The sequence below is a fragment of the Phytophthora cinnamomi genome (assembly GCF_018691715.1).
Source record: "Phytophthora cinnamomi strain GKB4 chromosome Unknown Contig24, whole genome shotgun sequence".
Lineage (NCBI taxonomy): Eukaryota > Oomycota > Peronosporomycetes > Peronosporales > Peronosporaceae > Phytophthora > Phytophthora cinnamomi.
The window spans coordinates 454,984-474,261 of record NW_027150957.1 but is presented as its reverse complement, the minus strand read 5'-3'; the positions used below and the strand labels follow the sequence as shown (position 1 = coordinate 474,261).

The window sequence follows — 19,278 nt, the reverse complement described above, 5'->3', positions numbered from 1 at the left end:
TTGAATAGACATAACAATCGCCGAGCTAGTCGGCGATTATCGGCCTGCGCTAGGTTGTCCCCAGTGGTTCGACTCTTCCGGGACAGCGGTGGCAGTTCTCGCCGTGACCAGGCAACCAAGCCAGTGGATCCTCCGGAAGTCAACTGAGCTCACTGACTTCCGTTCCACACAAACCCGTGCCCTCCACCAAAGGATGGACAACGGTGCGCGAGCGCTTTTACGGACCAACGAGAGCAGATGCTTCTCGGCTAGGAGTGTCGTGACACCCGTGCTATCCGGCGAACCGGCTCGCTGACTCGACGAGACTTGTCCTTGGCGCCCTCGGCAAGTTCTTTGCCCTCCCCAGTCCGACTTGACTCTTGGCACGCCCTGTCAATACCCTACAAGCTATGCCTCTCGGGTTCTGACGACAGACATAATTCAGCCCGCACAGGGATTTACTGGACGTGTACCCTTTTCTTGGACTTCTACTCTGTTTGTTTATTATCTCTCTGAAGAGCCGCTAGAGGTCTATCTGCATTTCCCTGTGGCCTATACAAATACCTAATGAAATGAAGGGGTTTCGGACCTCAACTGTACCCTCACTGAGTCCCTATGTAACTATCTTAAGATCCTCGCAGAATTCGGGACTCAGTGAGAATTACCATATCCGCTCTCGCTTTGCATGGACTGGCCGCTCTGTGTTGGGCCTACTTTGGCCAACTACTTTAGCTTACATGTGCACCACGTGTATGAGGAAGTGTAGGTTTATTAATAATTTGAATTAAGTATACTTGACTGCACAAGTATAATATAAAAAATATAAACTCCAAGTAGCTAGTTTAAGGTAAAAGGAGAACTGTATAGTTTCTAAATTGATTTTCCTCCTAAATCTGCTAAAACTGTGGTATCATCTATGAAAGGGGTTGGCAGTGCCTGGCTGTCAGAGCCCCGCTAATATCCACGTCTCTAATTGGTAGAAAGCAGCATCTTTCTACCAATAGGATCTTTGGGTATGTGTGGACCACTCATTGTGGTGGCTCACTTCAACGTATCCATTGGTGTGACTTACACCAAGGTGACGAAGTATCTAATACCATAAGTGACTGTTGTCACTTGTGTGTGTAACCCCGTTACACCATCCCCCCGTTAAGCTTAGACGTGTCGGTCTCGACACGTCAATTAATATTGACTGGTTGTCAATTGTTTGCGTTGGGGAGATCTGTGCTCATCCGCAATGAGCACGGTCAAGCTGAAGACCGCCATCGCAACAGAGGGTAAGCTCTGTTGCTGAGTACCATGTGCGGCAGCGCGAGGTGCGCCGCTACCAAGGGGACAGACAACGCAGTGTCTGCGTACGATTCTTCGATGTCGACCGCGTATGTGCGTCGACATCTCTGAACGAATTCATGCTGCTTACCGTGATCGGGTGAGCAAGCGCCAAAGCACTTCGAGTCCTTCTCGAAGCGAGGCAAGTATTAGAAACCCCACGCTGTCGCGGTGGAGGCTGGTGTCCGTGCGCCTTGCGCACTGTCCGTCCAGGTGGCGGTGCGTATTAGCAACCGCGACCACAACAGGTATACTATATGTATACCTGAAAGCTTCAATGGTCTCCGTGCTAATTATCTAGCACGCTAGCCGTCGGGCGCTGTAGATTACTACAACGCTCGCACTACCTTCTTGCTGGTAGTGCGTGTTGGGTTTCGTATTCTTTCACCATGTCCGGAACGTCTTCCATCAGGACGTTCCGTGGTTCCCACGTGTCGTGTTGGGGAGGGACACCTCTCCAGCGAATGCGAAAACAATCCTGACCTCGGATTGTTTTCCTATGATCAACAATTCGCTGGACGATCCAGCGAATTTCTCCGCGTGCGTCTCGCAGCGGTGGCGGAGGTGGTAGAAACACGCCCCGATTGTCAACGCCGTGTTGTCCTTCATCTCGTGTCGCTCCACGACCAGGTGACGGTCGTGGAGTAACTTCCGAGAGCGGAGGTGCCGCTCTGTACCATCGTGTCCCGGCTGTGGCGGTCTCCCAGACCGCCTTGAACGTGCCGGTCGGGCAGTAGGTCCGACTGTATCAACTGCTCCAGCGCGACTACGCGCTGGAGTGGAGGGTTTCTCCTGCCGAGTCTGTCTCTTCGGGTCAGACGAGCCATGTGGCTCGTGCTGAAGGTATGCTTTTAACCGCATGATAGACAGTATGTCTAGCGTGTACGCGTCACCGTGGCGTGCCATCACCGTGAATGGCCCGATGAAGCGCGGAGCAAGCTTACTTGCTCCGAAATCAGCAACTTCATGTTTAAACAGGTTTTGCGTGGCTAATACAACGAATGAACCCACTCTGAATTCATTTGTGTTGCCTCTGCCAACTTCATCCGCGTTCAGCTTCTGTCTATCCACAGAAGCTGCAATCGCGTCTTGGACAAACCAAGTTACGGCTTGTCTGCGATGGAAGAAGTCAATCGCATCCGAGCTGAACTCGTTCCGCCCGCTCTCCGCAAGAGGTCCGGCCTCTGCGTGGTTATTCGTGGTGTCTGCGCCCTGCGCAGACCCGTGGTCCTTGTCCCTTGTGTAGTCTGTGCCCTGCACAGACTCGTTCTCCTTGTTCTGGGTGTCGGCGCCCTGCGCCGACCCTTGGTTTTTCCTGCCAAGGTCTGCGCGGGGCGCCGACCTGGTTGTCTTGTTCCTTGTTGTCGCGGCTGACACTGTGGAGGTGTCAGCGGCTTTCTGTGGCTGCTGCGCTGCAGTCGTAGACCCTCTCCCACTCAACGTGGGAGCTACCACTCCGAGTAACCTCGGTAAACGTGGATGCCGCATGGCATTCAGATAAAACGGTGTATGCCCGGTCGAGGCAGGCACCAAGTTGTTGATGGCGAATTCTGCCATCGACAAACACTCGCTCCAGTATTGAAACGAGTGAGCGTACCTATTCAGAATGTCGACGAGCACGCGATTCACGCGCTCGGTATTGCGGTCCGGTTGCGGACGATCCGCCGTCGACATGGAAAGCTGGCTCCCAAGAAGTGTAGACACTTCTTGCCACAGGTTCGCTGTGAAGCGCGGGTCTCGGTCCGACACAATGTCGGTCGGCATGCCGTGGTGTTTGAACACCATGTCAACGAACACACGGGCCGTCTGCTTCGCAGTCACTTCTGCCGGCACTTCAGCAAGATGTACCATCTTGCTGAAGCGGTCGACGAAGACCACAACACCGGTATTCCCTCCGCTGTCCGGGGGAAGACCAAAGATGAAGTCCAAAGACATGGACTTCCAACACTCCGGCGGAGTCGGTAGTGATTGTAACGGAGCCTGCGCGAATGGCGCAGGCTTTGCGCGTTGGCATACCTCGCAAGCACGGATGTACTTGCGCACCCACTTATACTGGTGGTACCAGTAGAAGTCGCGCGTGAGAAGGACGTATGTCTTCTCACGTCCGAGATGTCCCGCAGTCGGGGCATCATGATACTCGTACATGATCCTGAGTCGCAGGTCATGGTCATTTGGCACGACAACGCGATCCGCGTTGTCGTCGACTGCGTTGTAAAGTAGCAGTCCATCGTGCACACGAAAGCGGTGTGCACGCGCTCGAAGGTGCTTGGGCAGCTTCTGACGGGACTTGTCAGAAGGCGCTGTGCCATAGGCCAGCAAGAGCTTCGCGTCCGCGTCGTGCGCGTACGCGGCCTTCACATCATCCAACATAGATGATGTGGGTTTGCTCGATCGCATGGCGTCAATGGCATTGACGTCAGAAGCTTCTGCGTAGTCCGGCCGACGTGATAACGCGTCGGCCACTACATTCAATCTTCCGGGTTTGTATTCGACCCGGAAGTTATACTCCGCAAAAAATGAGAGCCATCTCGCCATTCTCTGTGAAATGTGTGGCGACTTCACTGCTGTGCGCAGTGATGCATGGTCGGTGTAGACCACAAATGGTCTACTTCCAAGCAAATACACTTGGAATTTTGCGAGTGCGTATTTCATGGCAAGGAGTTCCTTGTCATGTACCGGATAGTTGCGCTCAGCTGGCTTCAGCTGACGCGATTGGTAGTAGACGACACGATCACGGCCCTCGTGATCGTGCTGCATCAACGCGCATCCGATCGCGAAATCGGATGCGTCACACACTACGTGAAATGGGGGATCTTGGTCAGCCACTGCCAAGATCGGCGCCTCAGTCAAGCCCCGCTCGACTGCATCGAATGCGTTTTGGCAATCGGTTGTCCAATTCCACACAGCTTCCTTCTTAAGAAGCTGTGACAGCGGGCGGATCTTGCCCGCGTAATCCTCCACGTACTTGCACAAGTACGTGGCCAAGCCAAGGAACTGCCTCAGTTCCTTGACACTTGAAGGCGTTGGCCATTCATTGATCCATCTGACCTTTTCCGGGTCAGGGCGAACACCATTCTTTCCTACGAGACACCCGGGGACGGGTATCTCACTCGCCCCGAAGATACACTTCTTCAGGTTCGCATAGACCTTCCGGAGATGCACCCTGTGCATCTCTACATCAGTCTTCCCGTCCACAGCCCGGCTGTGGATGAACACATCATCGAAGTAGCTCGGTGCGAAGTCGCGCACCGAGCGCAACAAGTGACACCTGTTGAAGGTCGCAGGGGCGTTCTCAGGCCCCTGCGGCATTACTAGCCACTCCCAGAGCATGCCGCTTGGCGTGCTCACTGCCGTGAGAGAGATATCGCTCTCACGCATTAGGATCTGATCGAATCCATCTCGCAAGTCGAGAGCACTGTAAACGGTGCTCCCGGTCATCGAATCGATGATGACATCTTTTCGTGGTATCGGTGTCTGCGCCGGTACCGTCGCATCGTTCAGCTTGTTGTAGGCATGAACGATGCGCCATCCGCCCTGTGGCGAAGTCGTCGATTGCTTTCACTTAGTGTCGCGGCAGTGACCACTGCCGCGTAACACAGTACTTCGTGCCCGGCGCGAAATCAATCTCGTGCTGGATGCCTTTATCCTGCGGAAGCTCCGCAGCAATTTCTTCCGGGAGTACGTCATTGTACTCCCTTAACAATTCGTAATAGGGACGCAACTTCAGCGAGGCCCAGCCTTGTTCCTCGAAGCGCTCTCGCTTCGTCTTCGCACTGAGAGTGTCTTCTGTGCGATGCGGGCTCCAAAATCAGGGAATAGCCTCGCGGTTAGACTTTGATCTCAGACCACTCAACTCAGAATTTGAGATCGGATCTCAGATCCCAAGCTGGGTGAGGCGTGAGTTCCTCACTCTTGCAATCCCGTGTCTTGATTCTTCCTAAGGCTACGCTGCGGGCCCAGACTTGCGTCGGCCACACCAGCTGCCTCCGAACTCGAGCCTTCCCAGGTGCCCCCCAGACGAAGCTTGCTCCTTGCTTGTTTCGGACACGACAATTTGCTTCCTGACAGCGAACGTGGACGCAAATTAAGCAGCTTTGCTGCCGATCCGGTAATTTATTTGCTACCGTCGTAATTTGGCGCGTGCGGTGGGGATAGCTGGCAGCAAATTTTCCCTAATTTAAAATGATTTGCGGCAATAGCAGCAAATTAGGGCCGCGGTGGAGATGCCCTCAGTACCGTTGGAAGTGTCCAGAAAAACGGAAATGTAGAGCGAGGTTAAAATCTCCAAGTTGTACCGCGGTAGCAATGGGCGACGCTTCAGAAGGTGATCACCTAATGGCTGTCCAATGATGTCGAACTGAGGGCTGCACTACTGCTGTAGTGGGCCTACTTTGGTTCACTACTTAAGTTTACACTTTGCGCTACATGTATGAGGAATCAGTAGATTAGTTTATAGAATAAAATATACTTGAGTCTTCAAGTATAATTTAAACTAAATAAAGACACCGAACTAATTAGATTAGGGTAAAATGAGAACTGTATTGTTTGTAAATTGATCTTCCTCCTAAATCTGCTAAAACTGTTTATCATCTATGAAAGGGGTTGACAGCGGCTGGCTGTCAGGGCCCCGCTAATATGCACGTCTCTGATTGGTAGAAAGATGCTACTTTCTACCAATAGGATATTTGCGTAGGTGTGGACCACTCCTTGTGGTGGCCCACTTCAATGTATCCATTGGTGTGACTTACACCAAGGCGAGGAAGTATCTAAAACTTTTAACAGATATTTTACCTGCTAAAATCACATGTGGCTTGTAGCCACTTGTGCGTGTAACCCCGTTACACCATCCCCCCTTAAGGTTAGACGCGCGGGGTCTCCGCACGTCAATCTCTGAATTGACCACTCGTCATTTATCCGCGTTTGGAGAAGAAACCCACGCTCATTCAACAATGGGCGCGTCCCAGAAGAAGGACTCAAAGGCGATGGAGAGTCGTCTCTCCATCGATGACTACTTTGAGCGCCAGAAGGCGAAGTACGGCGACGTCGTCGACCTCGACGACGGCGATGAAGACATGGAGGACGAGAACGACTCGTCCTCAATGCGCAAGGACTCAGGGTCGAGCGAATCGCTCGGCCCCCATGCTAAGAAAGTTCGCCCGTGTGAAGGGGACGAATCAGACGCTTCGAGTTCGAAGCGTTCGCGAACTGAGACTGATACCCCACTCGCTTCTGCTGGGGCTCTCAGTTCTCCGCGCGCTGCAACTACAGCGCGCGATCAGTGGATGCCGTCCGCGTCCGAGATCCCGGCCCGATATGGGAACTCGGTACCTCCGAATGAGGTGCCACTGTACGTATGCAGTGCCATCAAAGATGACGCCGTGGGTGCCGAGCAGCACTTTGATGTGGAGACGCATCAAAGGCGCGATTATTACATCAGACGCTTCCATGAGCTCCGATGGTTTCAAAGCAAGAAGACATCTCCTCGCAGCAAAGTGCCCGAGTGGCAGGCACTTTGTCAAAGTTGGAATGCTTTTGTTGAGAACTTCAACAAGAAGCCGAATGCTTACCGTGATCGGATTAACCAAGCGCGAGCTCGCTTCGAGTACATCTCGAAGCGTGGAAAGTTGGAGCAACTCCACGTTGCTGTGGAGGAGGCTAATGTGCCGTGCGCTGTGCCCGAGGGCTTTCAGTGCGCGAAGTGCTTCCCAGGCGCGGTTCGCTTGAGCGACCGCGACTTGAACGGGTACACGTCATTCCGTGTGCCCGAGAGTCTCAACGAGCTCCGTGCTAAATTCTTAGCACGTGAGGGTTCGGGCGCTAGCGATGATCGCAGCGCTCGTGTTACTTCCGCTGCACCAGCGCGTACTGCTCCTCGTACGCCCTCACCATTTCCGGAACGTCCTCCAGCAAGACGTTCCGCGGCTCCCATATATCTTGATGGGGAGGAAATCCTCTCCAACGAATACGAAAACGAGCCCCTTGAGGGTTCGTTTTCGGGATACTATGGTCAACAATCCGCTCAACAATCCAGCGGGTTGAGCCGCGGGCGTCACGGATCGGCGGTGGCGGGGGTGGGAACACGCCCCGGGTATGATCAGCCACGGGATGATCAGTATGCGCCTCTCCACGACCGGGTGATAGCCGTGGAGCGTCTGCAGGGCGCTGAGTTCGCCGCCCTGAAACAAGAGGTGGCGGACCAGAAGGCTAAGGTCGCGGCGGTCTCGCAGACGGCCTCGAATATCCAAGTCGAGGTGGGGACCCAGATGAAGGAGTTGCTCCAGCTCGTGGACGTACTGGAGGAGTGGCTGCTAGTGAATACTCTGGGATTCTAGCTCTCGCGGACAGTTCGGGTATGATTTCTCAGACCCCAACTCCCGCTGTAAGCTCGGATATCGTTCCTCGGATCCCAGGGACGACTACATCATGGTGCGAGTTTGAGTATGGTTTGGCGGATTTGATTCGTTTAAATATTACGCAGTGAAGCCTCTAGAATCCCAGATCTCTGCGTGAGTCTGAGTATATGATGGATTCCAGATGGCAAGGCCGATTCCAGTGTCACACGGTAATCCCGGTATCGTGTCTTACATGACATCGTGGTCGCACAGATCTCGGAGTACAGTGCGGGTCTGGGTATAGCATGGCGGATCCCAATTTGAAGCGTGCCACGTGACCGATTCTAGTTTGGAGACCCCGATCCTGGATCGATGTGCATTAGTGTACCATTGGTTGGTGTCACGGATCGACCATGAGTCCCAGTGTTGACGATCCCAGTGTGCGACCCCCGCGTACCGATTTGTTTGGTGTGAGTCATCGCACCGTGTTGGCTACTTCGGGTGGATGACAGGATTCGGTCAGGGATCGGCCGAGAATAATCGGCGTAATCAGCAGAAGTCGAAGGGTTGGTGTGGGTACAAATCGGCTTGGGTGTACCCGGGAAGCTCGGATGGCCTACCTAGCGGAGCCGCGGCTTTATTTTGGGCTTTTGGGCTTTATCGATATTTTTAGCCGATCGGCTTTATTGGTGGGGCAAGTGGTGGGCATCCTGAACATGAACGTCATCTGAATCATCGGCAACGGACAGCCTCCAACTCCAACCACGGCTACAGTGTCCCAAGCGTATTGTACTCCATTTCGTGAGCGCTGCTCGGCCTCATTTCGCATTTTGCACCGTGCCGAGCAAGATCCTGCAAACAAGTCTCTTCACATCACCGCTAAGTCACCTCCCAACCCACCGAAAACAGCATGAAGTTCGCCGGGTTCGCGCTGATCGCGACGACCGCCAACGGCTCGCCTGCATGGAGGTCAAGGGCAAGAAGAGCAATTCTTTGACGTAGGCGCCGGTCGTTGAGGCCAACGGTACACCCAACAGCAGGACCATACGCGGCAGCAGGACCAGAGCCAACAATATGATCAGATCCAGCAGCAGTCGCCCGCAAACAAGGCGAGCAGCGGCTGCCACCTCACGGGTACTTACGTGAAGGGCACGTCCATCGCGTTCTGCAGATCGATCGTCATCAACTTGCTGATGGTTCCCGCCGGCGTCACGCTGGGCCCGGCCCGGCCTGGCCAAGACCGGCACCACCACCGAGTTCGTGGACACCTCGAGGTTCGGCACACTGGAGCTGGAGGGCCCTTTGGTGCGCGTTAGCGGCGCGGATCTGACCGTCAAGGGCTCCGGCGTCCTGGACAGGGCTAGTGGTACTGGAAGCAGGGTCAGTCGATCGCACGCCCAGTGTTCTTCAAAACTGCAGAACGCCGTCAGCTCGACGGTGTCGGGCTTCACCGTCAAGAGGATGCCGCCCCGCACCTCCAGCAAGGACATGATGCTGAGGAACCTGACCATCGACAACCGCACCGGCAACGACATCGCTAAGAACACAGACAGCTTCGACTTCACCAAGAACGACCACATCACCACCACAGGCAACAAGATCCACTCGGGCTACAGCAAGTCTAAGGGCAGCTACACGGAGTCCCCCACGACCCCTGTGAACGGACTCAGATTGCTGCGCTACTGCTGGGCAGTTCCCGTTTTGTGGCGTTGATCAACTACTGCTCCTATTCAAATCTAGTTACGTAAGGGGCTAACCCAAATGTTTCCTCTGTAGGAAACAATTTTGACAGGCATAACTTTTGCCCCTAAGGCCAGTCAACTTTGTTTCGGACGGGAACGTCATCAGATTGGTAGTTGCAAACTCTGTTGTATCTGACTCAGGAGTGTCCTCTTCATACCCGCTGTTTACGGTTTGTTCAATTTCCTTAGGAGGTATTAGTGGGCCCTCACCGGTCGCAGATTCTTCATCGCCGTCATCGAGTCTTCTGGTGATTTCTTCAGAATCGAGTACATCGAAGATGTCCTGTCAATACTCTGGTGTCTCTGAACTAGGCGTTTCCTGGTGCTGAATCACCTGACTTTCCTCTATCTCCGCCAACGTCAAAGCAGGAACAGAGTCGCAGTTGCCGACATGTTTTCGCTCTGCTGCAACAACAATGCGTTTGATAGTCGTGAACTCATTCACCGCATCTTCAGATTTGTCGAGTTCCCTAACTGGTTTTAGCACAAGCGACAGATTGCGTGCCTTGTCAACTCTCACCCTATTCTCGACAGCAGTATGTACACTCGCAAGTTCGCTACAATATCGCTCGCAGGTAGCTGTATTCACAGCAATTGAGAGAATGACTGCTGCAGTCGTTCTCTCAATTGGTGTGTATACAGCTAAACGCCACTCGAGGGCGACGAAGCACTAAAATACGTCACGCGCGGCCGCATTGACCCGCATCATCTGTCACGTCTCCAGTTTTCCAGCCCTTAGTCTCCATAGTTGTCATCGTTTTCTGCGCAATCGCAATACCATCATGTCGTGCTCCAGTTGGATACAGTCCAAACGTAGCTACAATTCTATACAATGCGAGCTGACATCCCAATAAATGAGCTTTGACAATGTTTTATCACACACCAGATAAAAAAAATTAACTTGCCCCCCGCTGTACTTTTGTCTCGTCCGTAACTTGCTGAGTTCGTCTTCTTCTGCAACAGTGCTGTATATTTTTATCCAGAATACGCCCTCCCAGTTCATGCCGTTTTGGAAGAGCTTTGAGACAGGCCTTGTTCAGAAAGATGAACAGTCGGCGCGTGGACTTCGTTCAATGAAACGGTCGGGTAGGCAGTTATCCGCTTGAAAATGGATAAGTAGCACTTCAAACTCAGCAAGATCATCATCTGTAAATACAATGCAAAAACCTCGCGACTATAGCATTGACGTTTGTCGGAGCTGGCTGTTGAAACTCCAGCCGTCGAAACACTATCACTGACGTCATCCCCCCGTTGTCGGGTCCTCGCCACATTGGGCCTGGGTATAGGCTGCAGTGCGCTGCGTATCAACGCTTCATGAAGAGTAACACATTCAAAGGGACATTCAAAGGGAGGAGGGGCAGCCTTGCGCAGTGTGACTGCCTCAAGGTAGTACTCACAACGCTTGTGGTGGCTCACATAGTTGGTATCTCGCCCTATGACGATCTTGAGCGCGGATGCAGTGTCAGCTGTTTGTTCGTCGCCGCCAGCTGCATGACAATGCTTGCAACAAAGCTGGAGCCTGCCGCCCTTCTTCGGTAAGCCCGTCTCATTAAACTGCTGCCGCTTGTAGCCCTGGAGGCGCCACATCGTGCCAGGTTGGGCTTGGTGTATGCGTAGACTGACGGTATGCTGATTTGGACAGGAACTTGAGGCGGGGTTGTGTTGTGGTGCTCACTAGAGCAGGAACTGTCCGAAACACAAACCCCACAAAAACTAGCCGAGTATACAAGTAGGTACAGTCTTTCGATTACCGTTGTATAGCCAATCTCGCAGAGTCATCTTCGGCTTTATAGGGCCAGATCTATGCAGCTTTTCGAATTCGCTTGCAGCTTTGTCTAGCAAAGGAATGAGCCCTGGACGAAATAAAGCCGCAAGGCTTTATCCACAGTGATCGGAGTGCCGAGATTTAAGACGACACTCCCCGCCCAAATCAGTTCCTGGACCCTGACCAATCCGTGGATGATGAGACGCTCGGCGTGATTAGACGCTCATGCTGCCCCAGCATTCAGCCAATCCCGGGATGGTTTGAAGGGCGGGATGATTGGACGCGCCCAGCTTTTCAGCCAATTCTGGGATGATGAGACGATCATATTGACAAGACGCGCAGTCAAGCACTTCACTCTATAGCTATTTGACGCGGAGCGGCGCCCTAGTGCCGGTAGGTCTCCGTTTGCATGTGTTAATTACATAATCAGAGTTCGATTTGCCCTCAGGGACGTGAGCGAGTGCTGTGGATTCGCAAAGGGCTCCAGTGGCTACTCCAAATAAATTCAAGTTCGTCAATTAAGTTGTTTTTGGATTTCTTGTTATTGTTGGCTTGGTTGGCGTGCGCCCCCACTCATCGGTTGACTGGCTTCAGTTGGGTTGCTGGTGGTGCTTCATATTCGGGTCGAAGGTGGTGGTCTCTGAGATTTCAGGCAGAGCAGCGCGTTCCGGTAGTGGTTTGCGAGCGATGCTGAGAAATCCGTGTGGTTTTTATCACAGGATAGTGGTTCCTGGATCCGGGTTTTATTGCGCCCAAGTGGGCGTGGTGCGCGGTTGCCCCCACAGTTCAGACGCAGAACTCTGGGATCGTTAAACCCATCCCGAGTAATCTTTCTTTGGTTCTTTTGGATCAAGTAGCGAGTGGGTTATTACGTCCTCGGCTCTCAGTCTGTACCGCCCGGAGGAAGTGAGTGAATGTAGCGACTCAAAACCGGGGAAAGTGGAGGCTGCTAAGACCCGAGTCCATGGTCTGAGAAGAAGTGCACAATAGTGCTTGTGGAAAGTGACGTTTATACATTCAAGCAAATCCCTGTGCCGTTTTTTGTTCGAGTTGGCACGTGTGCAAACTGGAATCTAGTGGACCAGGGCCAAGCTTCGCTCATGAGTTGCGATTTCTGGAAGGTGCGTCACTACAGGTCACCCAGCCACATTAACGCTTTCACGATGAGGGGGCACATTATTCAGAAATGGTGATTGGTGTTATCTTCGTGTAATAATATTCAATGCAAATACCTAGATATAGTTTCCCGCACAATATAACCAGCAAATCACGGCAGATGATGTGTCCCATGAGACATGCAAATCGCAGAACCGTGATTTCGTTAAAGAGCGAATTTTGCGACCTTTTATTGTTGAATCTGTTAGATTTGTATAGTATAGTCAATAAAGGTGGCTCGTGAAGGGGTAACTTTCGCGTGCTCTCTGCCCACATTGACGTTCTCGTTCCGTCTTCTTGCCACCCAGGACGATCACAACTGCAGCGGATCAGGCGACACTGGCGACGCTTGTCGTTGCCAGTGCCTTTGAAGACGATGGCGTAACCATGGGGATGGGCAAAAATCTCTATAGCGTTTTGTGCCTGAGCTAGCGACGAAAGCGGTTGCTCTTCCAAAGAAGGCATGTGCCAACTTTCGTCTTCACGGTGCTGAACGGAGCGATGTAATATCCACTTGGGGCGATGAAACCACCAACTGGAGTTGGCATTGACCCGATAGAGGGCAGTACGAACTGAGAGGCCATAGTGCTCAGGAAGGCTTTGGTCCACGTTGACAGTGATGTGATGCACGGCAAAGCGCTAGTTGAGCGTTGAGTCGCGTTCATTTGGCTAAATGAGTGTTCCGCCATTGTTACGGGTCCCATGGCTTGAGGAATTTTGATAGCTGATGTTCGAGGGAGGTAGCGCTACCGGTGGGTCGATGTCAACTGCACAGATGCTAAATCACGTAGATGCAATCAAGGCGACAAATTAGGGGCGGCACCTAAACGCCACTCGTGTGTTGTCGTGTCATCGGTATTCGTTTCATAGATTCGTTGTTCTTGCTGTTGCTGTTAGTGTTGCCTTTTGCCGCTTCACCTTGGCGTCAGACAGGACAGACAGGAACCATCCAATTTGAAGCTACTCCTCTTGGGAATTGGCCTGTCTAACTGAGACTCTAAGGGCACATCCCTAGGGGCGCGCTGCCGATATCACCTCCAACTTATTGGGCCGTGTAACTATGATTTATTGTGCTTTCCAGTAATTTGCGCTCCATTTTAACCTTCTTCATCGGTCTTGAAGCCCCGCTTGGGGTATTCTAATCTGACTTCGCGATCCTATCAAATCGTTCGGGGATAGGGCAACCAGCCTACTGCCGGCAACCCGCTACCGGCCACTCAGAGTGCAGTGGCTTACTCGTCGGGTGGATCTCACGAGCCGTTGTCGCCGGTTCTCCTGCCGCTGCCCACGCGGCTATGAGCAGACCAGGTAAGTCAGCTAGAGCACTTGGGGGTATTCTTTTGCTACTGTGCACAACTTAAGCCTGGTATCGATATGCGTGCTTGTGGTCTGCAGATGACAAAGAGACCGAGAGTTGCAACAACGACGATATCTAGCAGTATGCCTTGGCATCTCTGCTGACGGACACGAGCGTATGCGAGCCGCTGGACCTGCAGCGACAAAGGCGAGTAGATCGGTCACTACAACGATACGGTGGCACCCTTCAGGATGCAGTAGCTACACCAGGAGCTGGGCAAGACGATTCCTGGCACACCACTGAAGCTCCCGCCGCAAAGTCACGCCCATGCGGGCAGCAGGTGCTGCAGCGGTGACGGCGAATAGACCAGCTGCTAGAACAAGATGGCGGCCAGCATCAGCTACAACCGGTGCAGGTAAAGCTGCAGGAGGATTATGACTTGCCGTCCACGGAAGCTCCCTTCACCAAGGCGCACCGGTACGCAGATGCTGGCATGCTGCTACTGTTCAGGGCATAGTTTTATACCGTGTGGGCTAATAAATGTAAGATATTTGTTGCTATACAGGAATCGGTAGAGGATGCGTGTTGCTATACCAGAATCGGTAGAGGATGGCATCAGAGCCCGAAGATAGTTCAAATTGAAAACTGTTTGTTTTTGTGGTGCTTCGATCTAGCTCATTTCAACTCTCATCGCCGACATCGCAACGCAAGCACCAGAGCTACCGCTCCCTGATCAGCTGCAGGTGCGACTAACGGTAAAAACAGAGACCCTTTAACTGCTTGCAGGGATAAATTAGCAATACAGACCTGAACAACAGCACAAATTAGCAACAAAGTTAAATATACCTAGCAAAAGGAACACATACCGCGCATCGTTCGAAGTTTCGTCGACAAACACAAAACTCATCGGGGCGACTGAAGTATGCCAGAAGGCGCTCTGCATACTCGCGTCGCTCTCGTGAAGCACTCTCGCTAGCTCTTTTGTCAGCACCTTGCGCGTAAGACGCAAGTCAAACCGCAATACACGGCAAATGGTGGAGTCGGAGGGGTTGCGTAGAACCGCTAAAATTTGCTCGAAGTTCGAGCCTCAGCTCTTCAAAGTAAAGTAAGGGTTAGCTTTAACGTAGCTTTTGACAAAACTACACACGTTTGCTGGCCAGCGCGATGTCTTGTTCTTGTGCAGCTGATGACTTGCAACATTGCCAGTATTCTTAAAAAGTTTGTACAAACGTTCTAGGCTACGTATCGGCATTCCTAATACTGTGCTCACGGTGCTCATATCCACGCTGTATACGTAGACAAGGACTATATAACACGCCATCGCATGTCGATTGAATAGGTCATGAATTCTGCTCTCCGCTTACACCAGCCCTCTGATCGCAATTTCCTGAATGTCGTCAAAATGCGCGCCAATCGGACAAACTCGCCTACAGCGGTAGCTCCGTCGGTACTTCCAGAGGCCCCTCACACCAGTGGATGCAGTGTAATCTGATTGGTCGGATTTCTACTAAATACATGTTGTTTGATCAGTGATTCGTAGCTGTATATGAATCCCTCTGATGAGCGGTGGCACTGCACAGAGTCCGATTTGCCAAAAGAGCTGCAAAGCACAACACCTGACAGCATCTACGTGCTCCGTCTTGCGGCATTTAGTAACAGAGATGTATACAATCTCATTAGTCGTGTTTTTTTTTTTTATATTTCCTTGATTTTTGCACGAAGCATTATTAGGTTGGCGTTGTCGGCTCTTAGTGGCTCAGGGGTAAAAATAACTAAACTTAAATACACAGTAATTATGGTATTTCTCTACTATAATTATTTATTAATGACTTGCAAAATATTTAAATCAGTATTATTGCAACATTCCTGGCCTCATACATGGACCTGTTGGAAATGCATAAAAAACGCATACGTGTACTAAAATTCTAATAATATTGACATTATGTTTCATTTTCAATATAGTTATATATTACTGGACACTTGGGTGTCGCAGTGATCATTACGGGAGATTTTCGAGTGCAATCATTTTTTTTATTTTCCGACCCCTGCCACGGCCTGATTCCTCAGCGTACAGAATACAGTAATGCCCTTCCCGTGCGTTGCAGACACCCTGAGCGGACAGGAGAGATCACCTATGGGTGCGTAAGGGTCTCCATTGTTGGGGGCTATGGAATTACAGGCCGATAAGGCCCTAGAGAGCAGCTACGGTTTCCGTGTCGAGCACTCCTCGACAGTGGATTGGTAGAAAAATGCATTTGCGCCGACCTCTGCCCTTTCTAAGACGGAGTACGTAGCCAATCCAAGCTACTAGTACATGGAACTAACTGCACAGTACAGACCCAGGAAATTTCCCTTTCCCACTTGATTACTGTACGCTTTTGACGATTACTTCCTTTTCGTGCCACGTTGATGTGTTATATCAAGGAGTCAAAAGTGATCGTGTACACTAATATGCCTCACAAAAACATCTCACAACGAAGTTTTACAAGTAAAGTCAGTATGACAAGATGCTTGGCGTGGATATTAGTTCAACTATGTATTCATGTATTACTTAAAAAGCGGTAACAACTCGACAAAACTTACTTTTCACGTCAAATCTGGATATACCCACCTTCTCAGTTTTGTATATTGTGTTTCTCGCAAAGGCATCCAACAGCAGCTTGGATTTGGTCAGCAAGCGTACGGCGCAACTACAAGGCTATACAGTTCTGAGTGAACTCACTTCGCGATTTCCTGCCAAGGCCCCAAGCTCTCAAGACCCAAGCCGTCATGCAATTCAGCTTTTACCTGCTAGTCGTTGCAGCCATCCTCCTCGTCAGCTCTGCTGTCGCCTCTGCATCCATCGACGCGGACGCCATGGTCTCCAAGACAACTACCTCTGGCCTCGTGGGTTTGACCGACGCTGTGTCAGGACGCGCGTGGCAGGTTCCTCAGAACCAGTGAGCGTGCTGATCTTGGCCCTTATGGCCAGCACGATGAGTGGGAAGACGGAGAGAGAGGTTTACCCAGTGTTTTGTCGGAGAAAGCGACGAGCACGGCGGCCAAATTGACCCGATCTAAATCACTGCAGGCAGAGAAGGCTGCGGTGCAGAAGTTGACCCGATCCAAGTCCCTTTCGAGCGTGAAAGGCAATATTGATCTTATGAGCTTGCAAAAGAGCGCTCTCAACCGCGACTACGCGACCATGGACAAGATGAAGAAAACGCCAGATGATGTCATCGAATTTTTTAATCTCGACCGCGGCGTTTTAGCCACAGGTGACAAGCACCAACTACGCGCAGCTGCGAAGGGAGACATGAGTAAGCTCGGAGAGTACGAGTTGTGGTACCGGTACACTAAGTACTACAAGCTGAAATATCCTGAGTGGGCTAGCAAGATCTTGTAACTTACAGCTTGTAAGCTCAGGAGGGAAACCGTGCATCTCGAACTAGTGTGATAACCGACATAAAGTGTCAAGTCAGGTCATTCGGAGTAACATTGCCTTTGCAGATCCCACTATAAACAAAAAGAATGCATGTCGATGGCCGCTTAAACCCACTGGGTGGTGTCGTTGGCTGTCGATCTCAGGTACTAACGTGTCCGGTACTACAGAACAAGAGGGGAATTGATCGCATCGATGTGTCTGATCTACTACCCCAATCGGAAATAGATGACCATTTCCAATCATATTTCAGCCTCTCCAACATAATTCCCCTTCTAAACCAATCGAGTTTGAATTATGAATCTCCCGCGCTTTCCCCGCTCACTGGCTTCTGGATTCGTTTCGAAAGTTGGCGGATGGGGGAGATTACGGATAGTGAACGCCAGGCCGTCTGGGAAACCCTACTGCAGCGTAGGAGGCGCCCTTACACGTGGGGAGATCGTCCGGGTTGCAATGTACTTCCATGTGAGCCGCCAAGTTGTCGAGCGCATTGGAAGCGTGGAATCAACTCGATGGGAGATCGAGTACCGCATCGCCCCTGTCCTAAGCGAACTGCAATGTATGCAGTTTACGGTACATCTGTTGCCAAGTCTCAGAATTAAATGATAAAAAGTAAAAGTTATAATAATTCTTGGTATTTTGGACCAATCAAAAAGTATGGACACGGCGGGAATTGAACCCGCATAAAATTGCGGTGCTCTTTCCCAATTGACAAGCTCGCTTGGTTACCTTCGCGATTAAGTCTTATCAAAGTAATGTGTTGTATTGTGCATCTAGAAAAACTCATCGTCGGAGCTGCTGGAATAATCATCATCACTACAAACCTGTTTGCCTGCTGCAATTTGGGTAGACGTGTGCAATAGCTTCGTTTACAGAATAGCCAGCAGCCAGGAATTTGAGAAGGCGGCGCTTGTGCGTATAGTCGACTGCAATGCGGGTGTAGCGCTTTGGCTTTTTGCCGGTTCCTGTGGTGCGTGATCTACCCATAGCACTTTGAACACTGACTGGTGGAAGCCTATAATTAGCTGGTCAACATGGAATTTTAGCTACAGACATGTGGTGTCAATGCATTGTTTTCATTGGCTAAAATAAAAATTCGCTTAGGACAAAACTTCGCTTAGGACAGGGGCGATGCGGTAGCAGTTGTGGTCAAGTCAAGAAAGAGTGCAAGATGGAGCGCCGCCCCGCTTCCCCTGCCAACCGCCCGGACGACTCTCGCCCCCCCCCCCCCCCCAACCTCGCCGACGCCACGCGCTGACGCTGCTGCGCCGAGGCCTGGAACGCCTGATTCGACAGAGACGATGGAGCTGAACCTGAGGCTGCCGCTGGAGTTCTCCTGGATGGACGAGGAGCGCCCGCCTTTCGTGCCCGGACCGATTCCCCCCGTGTCTCGCATGTACATGCGCTACGTGCCTCACGCTCGACTTGGCGCGCGTCGTGTGCTGGAAGCGACGCGGGATCCGACGACGATGGAGGGCTCGGTTGCTGACGGTGAGCGTGAGGCGAAGGCTGAGAGCGACGCTTGGACGGAGGACTCGCGCTTCCCGCTGCCAGCGCCCATGGAGCATATCATGAAGTCTAATGGTGGAAATGATTACCGGCTCGAACATTTGTTAAGTACAAACTGATGCGAACGGACAGTCTTCCAACGTCATTGCCATGCGATGCAACATATCTCAGCAAGTGGCATCCTCGTAGCACCCGAAGCCAAATCAAGTGCCCCTCAAGTATGAAGTGAGATCTTAGATCCATTTTTGTGCGGCGGAACAAGAACGCCTCTCTGGACTGTCTTGCTTAGTGTCAACTCTAGATCTCCAGCCCTCCCACATTTTAAACGCCTGCGCCTCTCTGGACTGTGCCTCGCTTGGTGTCAACTCTAGATCTCCAGTACTCCCACAATTTTATAATCAGGAAAATGAACGAGGCGGAGCGCTGCGCAAAAAAAAAACAAATGGTCATCTATTTCCGAACGGAGGTACCAGGGGAGCTGAGGCAGCAGTGAGCTTAGTTACTCATGTCATTTAGGAGTTTTCCTTTCGTTGATACTAGAGGATGAATGTTGCTCCTCTAAGCTCCTTGGATGATGTGTATGTGTATGAATGCATATCGTAATAGTGCCGACAGATAGCAAGTAACTTGTCTTCAGTATACTCACAAGAGCCAATACGATTGGTCGGTACGCTTTTTCAGCGAATCACTGACGACTGTCCATGAATTTTGACCAATTATCAACGGTAGGGTTAGGTTTATAACCTGCC

At 51.6% G+C, this 19,278-nt stretch overlaps 2 protein-coding genes across 2 annotated transcripts; both read left to right on the top strand.

The window, feature by feature from the left end:
- Positions 1–8,870: 8,870 nt before the first annotated feature.
- On the top strand, positions 8,871–9,353 carry IUM83_15264 (putative polygalacturonase; the record flags this gene model as incomplete). The annotated part of the gene is made up of 1 exon (XM_067940068.1): positions 8,871–9,353. The coding sequence occupies one exon, from the start codon at positions 8,871–8,873 to the stop codon at positions 9,351–9,353; it is 483 nt and encodes a 160-aa protein (XP_067794453.1).
- An 8,968-nt stretch (positions 9,354–18,321) lies between these two features.
- IUM83_15263 (uncharacterized protein) lies at positions 18,322–18,648 on the top strand (the record flags this gene model as incomplete). The annotated part of the gene is made up of 1 exon (XM_067940067.1): positions 18,322–18,648. The coding sequence occupies one exon, from the start codon at positions 18,322–18,324 to the stop codon at positions 18,646–18,648; it is 327 nt and encodes a 108-aa protein (XP_067794452.1).
- Positions 18,649–19,278: the final 630 nt, after the last annotated feature.